At 30.9% G+C, this 12,940-nt stretch overlaps 1 protein-coding gene across 1 annotated transcript; it reads left to right on the forward strand.

The window, feature by feature from the left end:
• The first annotated feature begins 1,092 nt into the window (after positions 1-1,092).
• On the forward strand, positions 1,093-12,164 carry LOC145688126 (ADP-sugar pyrophosphatase-like). The gene is made up of 5 exons (XM_081761898.1): positions 1,093-1,312; positions 6,975-7,135; positions 7,808-7,959; positions 9,465-9,573; positions 10,893-12,164. Exons 1-5 carry the CDS (start codon positions 1,185-1,187, stop codon positions 10,991-10,993), a joined length of 651 nt encoding a protein of 216 aa, XP_081618024.1. The 5' UTR covers positions 1,093-1,184; the 3' UTR covers positions 10,994-12,164.
• Positions 12,165-12,940: the final 776 nt, after the last annotated feature.

Raw genomic sequence — 12,940 nt, forward strand, 5'->3', positions numbered from 1 at the left:
CTCTTACAAAAGTCGTGTTAATAATAATTTCTGAATATTTAAAATTAGAATATAGCGTTTTATTTGTTTGATTAAAATAGTTTCTAAGTTAAAGAAAATTGTGTAGAAATTTACCAAGTTATTTAAAGAAATTGGAATTTGAAGACAGGAAAGAACTGACTTGTAAATGTGAATGTACAAATAAGTAGATTGTACTTATTTTATCAGTTGCATCAGTTAATCATTGTTAATTCTGTTGAGGAGCAATTTTCAACCTCTTTCTTCCAAGATTCGAGGACTCAAATTGTATAATTGTCTATATATTATGTAAGACAAATTAAAGTTTTCCAGGAAATGTTTACATTACTGGGAAAGAACTTCTGCCATAATTATAGTACCTCCAATATTTTTTCTTTCTTTTTGGTATTAAGCGAAGTCATGAGTTAAAATTGCTTCAACAAAAAGAAAGCTAAATATGTATTTAGACTAATTAGAATTTGTCAGGTTTCCTTCCACATTTCTTGTAGCAAACTTGATGGATTTTGACGATGATAAACATTCAAATATACAAATTTAAAAGCTCTTAATTGTGCTAACTGAAAAAGATAGACAGACGTCAATGTCGAAATATTGTTCTCTTTGACCCGAGCTAGCGAACGAGGTTTAACTTCTATTTTGATCCTTCACTACATGTGAAAAGAAAAATTTCAAGTGTCCAAATAATGACGCATTGAACATAAAAAGAATTCCCTAAGAATCTTGTCTGTTTTGGTGTGCGTAGTCCACGTTGCGATGTTGTGCTATCATGTTCTCTGCACATGTTCTGTATTGATGATCCAAATTAGAACACAGCCAAATAATAATGTTTGGATATTGCTTTATCTCATGTAGTAGTCAACATCCTTTTCTTCTTTTTTCTTTTCAATCTCAATGACGCCTTGTGGAAGGGGCAAAATTTTGCTGCGTGCCAAAGAACACTGATAAAGGAAGCCAGTGTCCTCTAAATATGGTCGTGACCCGTACATAAGGAATGCTATTGGTCATCTGGTATACTCTACGTATTTTGATTGGTCACACGCCTGCTGAGCGAAAAGGTACATTTATCCGAGCACGGCGAGAATTTACTCAGTATCGAAACTGTTGTGACTGAGCTACCTCTAGCTTCTTCACTGCTATTACCGTTTGTAGTTCCTTACTTCAGAGAAATGATGAACGGAACTCTACTTCCTGAGGGTCAGATGAACTGCAGAGTTCTCAAAGAGGAAACCATCAGCAGAGGAGAATGGTTGTCCTTAGCAAAGATTACGTACATCGACCAAGCTGGACAAAGAAGGTAAATTACTTTCTCGTCATTTTGTGCAATTTCAATTTCTATGTTTTTATTTGTATCAGTGGCGGTTGTTGAGGGAAGTCGTGTGGATAAAAATTATAATTTATCACTACAAGTTAAAGAAAGAACATTTACCTTATGTCCTAATCACCTGTATACAAGGATTAGGACATCAGGTAAATTTTATTTCCTTATCTTCTAGAAATGAAATTGTGAATTCAACTATGTGATTCCTTCCATGAGATCCCACTAATTTGTATGAAGGCCCGTAAGGTTTTAACGCTATATTTTCCGTATAAGCTTTTGCTATTTACATTTAAAAGTTTTATAATTGGAAATCTATTTTAGCCTTCGATGATTGACTTCGGGAACTGATAGTTGCATTGATTTTAAACAAAGTTTTGTCCTGGTATCCGTCCGTTTAGGTCTGTATCGTAAAAAAAAAAAAGTTTAAAATACAGTATAAGTACAGTAATGCAATACTTTGGAAAAAAGAGGTGAAATTTGTTTAATTCCCAATGCTTATATACCTTTGGCTAAGGGAAATGGATTATTAATAAAATTGAATGATTACGAAAGAATTTGTGGAATGTGTGTGTGGTAGGCAACGCTATAACCTCGTGAAAACAAATCTACACGATGTTTTCTACTACAAACTTACCTGTCTAGGATTGAACCACGGATTCCTTGGACTAGAAGTGGGCGGTCTGCATCTGAGTCACAGTTCCTTCACAGCTCTTTGAATGTAAATTAAAATGTTCTTTCTGTCATTTTTTCATACACAATTTGTACCGTCTACAGAAATGTTAATAGTTTTGGATAAAATCACCGTTTTGAATATTTTAATATTTACTCATTTTAATGAAAATATGATTCAAATATAAAAAACAGCAAAAATAACTCAAGAAGTACCCATCTTTTGCTACATACAAGAAATTGATCATATTGACTTCAGTTAATACAAGAAAACTCGAATTTTTTTGGACGGGTGGATGGAAATCGGTGTCTAGAAAGAAAGATAAAGTACGTGGCGACAAGTTGGGGCATAGAAACAGCATTGTTAATAATAATAATAATAATAATAATAATAATAATAATAATAATAATAATAATAATAATAATAATAATAATAATAATAATAATAATAATAATAAAGTGTGTAATATTATTAATATTATTGGGGTGCAATATAGAATTAATACTTAAGTGTAATAAAAAGCAATAAGAATGAGGCGACAGAAGATTTAGAAAAGGAAGATTAATGGCGGGAAGCATATTTACTAATCTCTATAAGACTTTTATATCCGACTAATACCGAAATAATTAATAGTTCATAATAGTTAATCTATAAAAATATAAACCGATCCATCATACTGTAGGGCTGTGAAATTTGGTCGATGGCGCAACTAACGGAGACTGTTGATTTTCAAATGCAGTTTTCAGAAAAATGTTTGGTGTGAAAAGACAAGAAGAAATAAGTGATTAAGAAAGTTACTGTATGTGGAACTTTAGTATTGTGGAAGGTTATTGAATTTATTTTGGGTAATAAAGTCGCATCTAACATATCTAACATAAGCGAGGTATATTGGAGTACAGTCTTACACAGAAAATTGGTGGAAATCCAAAAACCGTGGAAGGGTAATATAAAGCAATGTAATAACAATCCAAACTAGATTGATTCAATACGGCATATTTTTCCATGAGTTTATTGTACCTAAGGCAATAAACCCTGAGCATAGAATTAGTTGGAAAATAGCTCCATATTTGAGAATTCAAACAAAATGTGAACATAAGGGAAAATAATGTATGATCAGCTTTTAAATTTATTTTTGGATAAATTTCTATTTAAAAGTACGAATGTCAGTAGCGGTAAATTTGAGATGAAATAGTGTCTTGGTGGGATGCCTCAGATGTCGCTGTTATAAAATCAATAATTACAATTTGAAGTAGTTGCTTGTTCTTATTTTTAACTTTCTATTAAGAAAATCTCTTCAAAATAGAACTATATTCCAGAAATTATAAGATAATATCTTCCTGAAAAAACAGACTCTTTTTTTTCTTTGTATAATCTAAAAATGGACAAGTTGTATTTTTTTCTTAAGGAACAATCACTATTTTTCTTAGGAAACTATAATAATCTCATATTCTTAAAGGTAGGATAACATTAAACAGCGTTAAAACATTATTATTGAGTAAGTTTCATAACTTATCTGTAAATATTTTTCAATATTTTTTTAGTGTGATTATATTATTTTTGGTACGAACTTCCAAACAGTTCCAAAAAGTTTTACGTTAAATACTTGCAGCAAATCCTTATATTTCATATCATTGAATATTGCATCTTATATTGAAGTAATGTCTCCATCTATTGTTAACATTATCCCATATATCAGGAGTATAGAAGCAAAACCTTCTAAATCCCTTTTTCAATTTTGTCAGAGAAGGAAGAGAAGGTGACGCCCTTATGTTTCAGAATTGTTGAACAACTTTTTTTGTTGTTTAATGGTGGAGTTCACTTATGTGCATTAACTAGTGACCACTAAACAAAAAATTGTTCAATAATTCTGAAACATAAGGGCGCCACTTTTTATTCGTTCCCTGACACAATTGAAAAATGGATTTAGCAAGGTTTGCTTCTATACACCTGACATATACTTACCTTTCACGAAATTGAAAACATTACTCGTATATACATGGAATTCAAATGCCCTTTCAGTTGATAAGTCGAGTTGATGGACACTTTTCTGCTTAATCTTAATTCCGGATAATTCCAGAGACAACTGTGAAATAAAAATCTCGCCAAACACGTTTGCGTTGCATTTGATTTTCCTGTTTCTATGTAAATAGTACACTATTAAGTAGCACAGATATAAAATTTGTATTTATCAAGCTTTAACGATAGAAAAACACTTAATTGAATTTGATTAATGAAAGAATAGTGCAATATAAGCAATTTAGGGTAACATGTTCCAATAGATTATTTCAACAGTCCTCCAAGACAAATATAATTTTGAAATCGACTTCAGGTGTAGGATTACATAACGTAGTTTATTTATTGAAATATTTCATACTGAGAAATGTGTTTTTGAACTTGTACTGTTTAACCACAAATTCAATTGCGTAGTTGATTTTTGCAATACCAGGAATAGAAATATGCAAGGGAAGTGACACTTCTAAAGATGATTTCAACTCCCACCACCCTCAGTAACAAATGTGTTTCATTACCACCAGGTACATGATATAACAAAAATTTGAAGTAATATTTAGCTGTATATACTCTATTTATTTAAAATTTTATTGACGTTTTCTCGATTGTTGTTTGAAATCAGAAATTATTATTAATTTTATTAGCTTTATATAATTTCAGCTTCTTGACCTTTCTTAATAATATCATCATGAAAGATAATTTCAGTGTTATCTTTAAAATAATTATGAACAATATATTTAACGTTTCACTAAAAATAGAATTTCAAGTTAATACTGTATATACATACATACAGGGCCGGATCCAGGATTTTCTGACGGGGGGTGGCAGCAATAACTACCAGTACATTTGAATTTTTTAAAATGCTTTATCTATGGTGTGAATGAGGAATTGCCCTGGAAATGACAAGTCTCTACTCTCGATGAATAATTTTCATTCAACCTTTAGAGAATTGACTTAAACTATAGAGTTTGCAAAACTTTGCTTCCTTTTAAGCCCAAAGAGAAACATGACAGCAGAATGTTTCGGAAAGTGTTGCTATTTTCACAGTCAGCTTCTCACTTTAGGTAGTGTATTTTTACAAGGGAGGAGGTGCACATGCACCTTTGCACCCCCTAAATCCCGTTGCATACATATTTATTTTAATAAATAATAACTGTTTTAAAACATTTTTAATTGTTCGGTACACACATTTTGTCAGTGATGTTGGAATGATATTTATTCTACTTTGTCACACGATAAGGAGGAAACTCAAGTTATTTATTGAGACATTTCTTTGAGACACAAGCAAATCTTCGACAAGTAGCTTCAATTAAGATGTATTCATTATTTTCATAAAGATAATAACAAAATAGTAAGATGTTCTTACAACCATAGGCGGCGCGACAGTGGGGGCAATGGGTGCAGCTGCACCTACATTAACTTCGATTTTCAGATTTCCTACAATAATCCTTTCTATTTTGTATATTTCTTGTTTCCTATGTTTGGATATATTTGGGGGACTTCTTAAGTCTCTTATAAGTTATTTGCTCTCATATCATGTTTTTCTAGGTTTCTGTTTAGTAAAACTTAGGGATTATTTTGATATCTTAAGGCTCAATAGTGCAGAGCGTTCTGGCTACAATGTTAGGATGTGTTGTCCCATCCTAGCCTGCACCTACATTACCAAAATCCTGGTGCAGCCTATGCTTGCAACCCACACAGAAACAACTTGTCACTCCAATAATAAATGTTTCTGTAATTGTGAAATCTGTAATACTGATGATATATTTAACGTAATGTGACCATAAAATATGAACCACAGGCAACCGTTTCCCCATATTTATACTATTTTAATTTGTTTCAAATGGTCAGCATTCAAACGCTAGTCTAAAAATGTAAAGAAGAAAGAAACTTATACCATTCCTATGAAATCATAAATAATATCTAAGAGCACATAATTACACTTGGAAACTTATTTTAAGTGATTGCATAAGGATTGTATAGCTTGTTATAACATTTTAATCAAGAGATATTATATTCGGTTCTCGAATTGAGTTCCATTGCTGGTGCCAAGTAGAGGCCACGGGACAATTTAAAAAATGAAAGAATAATTTCTTCTCCGTATCATATACCGCGACAGAGGAACAAAACTTTGCACGTAAAGAGCAGAAGTATGACTAAATTGCCTCTAAATACAGTTAAATAAATGTCATGAAACTGCAATCATTTAAGAGTCAGCACTATGAAGGAAGTGTGTGGGTTGAGAAACATTATTTTCTCTAAAGGTTTCGTCCTTGACAACATCTTTTGTAGCAAATACTGATAGTAAGGTTATCATTGGGACCTCACTAGGAAACGCTAGTCATATTACGTGCAAATGAACGTGAGCAAAGCCAGTCAAAGGTTGAAACGACAAACTTTCTACAGTGAATCAATAGGATGATCTCTCCGTAATTAAATAAACCATAGTCTATAATTAGAAGGTTTATGTGAATTTCAATTATCGTTACATGTACTCATAATGAGATTTCATTTGGCAAAATAGAATATAATAATTTAAATGCATTAAAATACATAGTATACAATTTTTTAAAAAAAATAATCCAGTGCTACATTATACGACATAAAACTAAATAAAATATCCTCTGAGTTGTGTACAAAATGGCATAATTTTGTGCAATGTGTAATAGTGGAGTCAAGCATTATTTTAAATTTAAAATTTAATGTAAAACAATAAAAATAAAATGTACACTAAAACCATTGTCATTATTTCATTACATTAACATGTTACAGTAAACTGGTATTTTAAATAATTTTTGGTTAATGGGTTTTAATATTTCCATTTGAAGCACGGAAATCAGCTGATGAAGTATAATGCATTTTATCCTGTCCAAACTCGATTTTTAATTTCTTCGCCTTTTTCTTCTTTTTAAATAAGACTAGAAGTCATCTTCAATTAAATTATTTTCTTTATTGCAGAGTTTGGGAAGGAGCTTCCAGACTGACACGAACAGATGGAGCAAAGGTTGATGCCGTTGGTGTAATCGCATTCTACAGAAGAATTTTACATTACGATTGCATTATTTTAGTAAAGCAATACCGTCCAGCATTGAAAACCTACACAATTGAAATGCCATCAGGTGAGAACTATTTTATAATTTTAGAATCATCACTGAAATCTCTGATACATAGTTCGTTCCATATTATTAGTATTCATTGTAGTAAGTTCAATCTTCGAGTTTCTTAAGCGCACGGAAAGTATCACTCGTGGATTTTCGTTTGTGTTGCCCAATGAGTGAAAAGTCCTACGGAGACGTAAAGTTAATTTGGCATGTCTCCAAGAGCATGACATCATGAAGGCGTGTTAGATCAGGGGTAATGTTTACGTGTCGTCTCTCACTGCATTAATTCCAGTAATGCGATTTAATTCCTGTAAGAGTTTGATAATTGTCATTTTACTGAATTTCGGACTTTAATTTATATATATATATATATATATATATATATATATATATATATATATATATATATATATATATATTATCTACGTTTATATTAAATATAGTTAAACAATTGGAAACTTAAAAATGTTATAATCCACCAGCTATGCTTATTGAACTGCGTCAAGGGTTAGAGAAAATTTGAAATGCACTGTGCGTTTTTACATTTTTCTGAGGTTGCAATTCCTAACTAGGATTTATTATAACAACACGTGGTTTTTCTTAACATGTTTATATATTATTTGTGTAATTTGTGATAGTCTTGATATTTTATATCACTTAAATAACACATGAATGTATATTATTTTATAGGCTTGGTGGAACCAGACGAGACTCCTGGTGTTTCTGCACTGAGGGAATTGAAAGAAGTGTCTGGACTTGAAGGAGTTGTGAAAAAGATAGGACCAGTATTAGGAATGGATCCAGGTGCATCAAACTGTGCCATGCGATTAGTTACCGTTGTCGTAAGTAATCTATTTCCATTATTTAAAAAATTAAAAAAAATCAATTCTTGAGTTATTATAACAAAATTTTAGTCATTATTTGGATTAGTTCGTGGGAATAGCGTTTTCTCTTTCCATCTACCAATATATTTATGTAAACTGAAACTTGTGATAAAAGTTTTCATTTGGAAATGATACTAGTAGCAAAAGATACTATCAAAATTACTGAGACCTAATTCTGATGTTTGTTCTTAAAAAGGTGAACAAATTACGTATCCTTTATTATTGTTAAGAGCTTGAGGATATTGAATTATATGTCGGCCAATTTGAAACCACTAACTCAATTATAAAATACGTCCATACTTAGTTCATACAAAATAACCCAATGTGAGAAATATAGGTTAATATTAAATTGCTGAGTTGATTGTAGAGTCTAAAAAGTAGCTATATATCATTAGCAATGATAAAGTTTTAATTTATTTCTATAATATGGCTATTTTTCCCTTACTGAACTAGTATTGCTTTCAAAAACCCATAACCAGTATAGTATGTGTTAGAATGACCATTATTTAATATTTATTATTATTATATTTCATTTAAAAGGAATTTAATATTATTCACATTCAAGGATTTTTGGCGCGTAGAGAAGCGTTCCATGTTACTTTCTAAAACTAAATACTTCATTGTCAACTGGGAGTATATTGCCTTTACTAATATAGCAAATCTTAGTTGGTAATTTTACGTTATACGCAAAATTTGATTTAAACATATCCATGGTTATAAGAAGTTCAGAGTATATAATCTAGGAAATGTAAGAGAAACCACCATATAGTGTATTAAGATAGAACAGAATTTAAGTAATTCGTCTCATATCAGATTCAAAGCTGAGTTGCTAAAATGGAGAAATTTGAATATATTGTGTTGTATTAGAAACACTGAGTATTATTATGGAGAAACTTAATACCAAAATTTAGCTCGGTTGAACCATAAACCAATGAGAAAGTGGTAGCAAAAGTTAGAGAGAGAGAGAAAGAGAGAGAAAGAGAGAGAAACAAAGAGTAATGATGGAAATACTTTTAGAAAGAAGCTGAAACTGATTAGTCATTATTTGATATTAAATTGTCTGCTTAGGAATTTAATAGAAGGGATGGTAGAATGTAGACCAGGGAGGGGGTGAAGATCAGAATTGTTGGACATCACAAAAAAGTGCCTTTCCTAGACAAAATCTTAGATTTCAGGGAATACCGAAGTGTGCAGAAACTTCCAAGTTTGCGACAAGTTACTTGGAAGTGATAGCAAAATACTCTTGATGAGAATAATATTAAATGGTTTCCGACAGTTTGGATCTAACATTAAACCAGGTTAAACGTGTAAAATCATTGGTTATGTATGGATGCAAAATTATTTTAAAACTAGAAATTATTTAAATATGAATTTATAATTATTACAAAACAGTGAAGCTATTTTTATGTATGGAATGTCCTTTAAATACTGTAATTATAACAGTTTAAAACTTATTTTTTCAGGTTAATGGAGACGCTCCAATCAATATGAATGTAAAGCCTAGCACTACCAAGGATAAATTTAAGGAACCACTGTTGATTCCTGTTTCTGAACTACTTGACAGTTTAGCAGGTAAGCATTTTCAATCACGTAAATTCGTCTAATTCTTTTAGGCTAGTCACTTCCAACTGAATGCTCTGTGTTGTCACAGTTTGCTGGTCCCTTTCTCAGCTAACTACTTGCAATTAAATTTCTCGTGGAACAGTGACTACATGGACACTGCCAACATCTGTTTATCTCATACTCCTGCCTCATCCCCTCTCCTTCCTTGCTTGACGTGTTTTTCATAGATTTCTCAGATTGTAAAAGCGTGTTCCTACGTCATAGATCGGTCAGTTAAAAGTGACTGCTTTAGATTATGTATACTAAGTATATTAGGTAATCTGAAAGTAGTAAGATATTGCTAATCATACCATGTAAATGTAACATTTGCTCCCCCCCCCCCTTCAATGAAAAAAGTAGCATCTGAAGAAAGATTAATGAGACAGTTATTTGCAAGGAAATACTATACTATTATTTGATTATAATGTAATGTTAGTTATTTAAGATAGATAAATTAAATATAATTAATCCCGTGCGCAATAAATATATAATGCCAGACGTTTGAAACTATTAGCGATAACAATCACCCTTTCCCTTTACTCTTAACATAAATACTACATTTTTTTTCAACTAAAAGATTTCAATTACTAATGTCACTCACTGTCTATACGGAGCTACAATAAGTGATTCTTGTTCGTTAAGTTTATATTTTTACGACGTAGTCGCTAAGGTTAGACACAGGCCAAGGGAATTTTAAAATTGTTAAGATATGTGAGAGCAAAATAAAAAAAAATCAGTTGTCTGCACATAGAATATCTCTTCATAGAAATTGGATATTAATATCAAAATTTGACTCAAATATAGTCGACTCTTGAGGGAAATCACATCGGTAAAAAATTAAACGTTATCTCTAGAAGCTAAGGCAAGCAAGCTTACGTAATGCATTAATTTTTGTATGAAGCTGTATCAAGCTTTCTTCTTTTCATATGTAGCGATAAATATATTTATTTTACCAATACCACTTCCCTCAAGAGCCACCACTGCTCAAATAGTACATAAATTAAAATCATTAAAGAAAAAATATTTAAAATGCCCATAATTAAAACACATAAATGTACACAGTTACATCGTTGATAATTAAAAAATAATTTTAAACTGGTTTTGAGATAAATTTAATAAATATTGAGAATTAAAAATTCGTATTTGTAGGTAAAATTTTATTTGTTACATTTCATTATTTCTCTCTTTCTGTTTCCCTCTTTTTTTCTCTTTAGATTTGTACGGTCATTTAAATATTGCTAAGGCATTAGTATTTTATATGTCATAATTTCTTTTCTTTTCTTTTTTAGCGTTTGCCGCTGCTGGATACATAATTGATTCAAGACTTGATGCTTTCGCTATTGGCTTAGTCATGGGAAATCAGTCAGTTAAACCTAAAATTCCAAAGTAGCCATTGCGTGAGTAATTGAGTATTGTTTCCACATCTTTCAAAGTATTTTCTTCGATACGGATTTGATAGACGTTTATTGGTATTATAGTTGTGTGCGAAGTTCTGAGGATTGTCCTACATCAAGACTAGATCAAGCTTGAAGGAAGAAGGTCCGTGAGCCAGAATTGAGTGGGCGGTGAATGTGCATATATTGAGTCCGAGTGGGCAATTACTAACGCAAGTAATTCTCCACACTGTGCTGCTTAAGAAGTACAAAAGTTAAATTATTCATCGTCAAATTAAAACTGTTTTTATAGTTATGAAAGATCATGTTTCACATCACAAACAGTAATGTAATGTTGATTACAGACGACTAACAAAACTTAAAGTGATATCAAACAAGTAGTAACAACAATCATATAAGTTAATGCACTATTATTCATATTTACATTAAACAACATTATACAGAAGATTATCATCAACGTCTTACAGATTTATATTTCTCGTTACAAGACAACTGTATGAGTGATCTCCAGTGAGCCCCAGCCATATATATATATATATATATATATATATATATATATATATATATATATATATATATATATATATATATATATATATATAAGGCGTCTACTGCAAGAGTGAGCTTAGCCACTTCCACTTAACTTTTGATATTGAATCAAATCCGGAAACTTAATTGAGGAAATAATAACACGAAGACATATTATAGTAGTTTACGCAGTAATTATCTTATGGTTAAAAGCTGTCTGAAAAAGACTGTATCACAATTTAGAATCATTAATGGCAATGCTCTCTCTTGCATCAGATGCCTCAGTTATATCTGAGGGCTTTTAAATGAACATCTTTACATTCTAATTGTTAAATGGGAATTTCAATAAGTTTTGCTACAAATTATCTGTTCAATACACATAAAATTCTTATGAGCTATTACGTATATTTACCTATGTTTTAGAAGGCAGAAGTTATCGATTAGTTAATAACATTGCTAACAATGTGCAATTTTTAACTTCTTTTTAATGAGAAAACTGCAGGTTTTGCAGATCATTTGTAATTTTTATGTAGGTTTAAGTTTCTTCAGGAAACGTTGGATAAACTTAAGTTTATGTTACATCAAGTTGTAATATTTTTATTTGTAAATTAATGCAAATCAATAAATGATCATCTTTAACACTGTGTTGTTATATATACACAAAAATCAGACTCCCTACTCTGTATAGTAAGTAATAACTTCAGAATGTAGCGTTATTAATAAAATATTGTATTTATTTTTGGTTTAGTATGCGTTCAAAGTCTACCAATTTTATACCATCATTTATGGGAAAATGAAAGTCCCTTTAGGCTAAAGGAGATAGATGTCTAACGAAAGTTAATGACTGTAGAATTAAATTTTTGTGTATGCCCATATGGAATCGAACCCGAAACCACGAACACCGAAGGCACTCGAACTAATCACTAATTCAATGAAGAGAGCTACCATGATTTAGAATGTGCATTCAAAATGCAATCAAACTGTATTTGCAAACTGGACAAAAATCATATTTTAGTTTCAAGTTTGTTTAAAAATAGCGCAATGAAATGGATCAAGATGTAATTACTAAATAGAAATGCACTAATATAGAAAAAGTACTTTCACGTATCGAAGTGTATTAAATGGTTGTGTTGTTTTGTGCAAAATGCTTTTTCATCCAACTTCCACTTAAAAGCTACAGTACATTCACATGATTGATGGATCATTTTACTGTTTATGTTCCTTAATAATGATTCAAAAGAGAGAAATACCTACTAGATGTTTTATACATATTACACCAAATGAGGTTACAATTTCTGAAATAGGAGAAATCAATTTCAAAGGTATTTAACCTATATTGTTCATTATTAACATATATTATTTTATTCTATCAGGCCTTGTTTCAATTTTGTACTAGTACACGATAACACACTGAG

The sequence above is a fragment of the Thermobia domestica genome, chromosome 6 (genome assembly GCF_964235325.1).
Source record: "Thermobia domestica chromosome 6, izTheDome1.hap1.1, whole genome shotgun sequence".
Lineage (NCBI taxonomy): Eukaryota > Metazoa > Arthropoda > Insecta > Zygentoma > Lepismatidae > Thermobia > Thermobia domestica.

What these genes read in the sequence shown, in the direction of transcription:
- LOC145688126 (XM_081761898.1), top strand. Translation starts at nt 1,185, where the DNA reads ATGATGAACGGAACTCTACTTCCTGAGGGTCAGATGAACTGCAGAGTT. An exon ending in GACCAAGCTGGACAAAGAAG is followed by an intron (nt 1,313 to 6,974) that starts GTAAATTACTTT and finishes TCTTTATTGCAG; the next exon opens with AGTTTGGGAAGGAGCTTCCA. An exon ending in TGCGATTAGTTACCGTTGTC is followed by an intron (nt 7,960 to 9,464) that starts GTAAGTAATCTA and finishes TTATTTTTTCAG; the next exon opens with GTTAATGGAGACGCTCCAAT.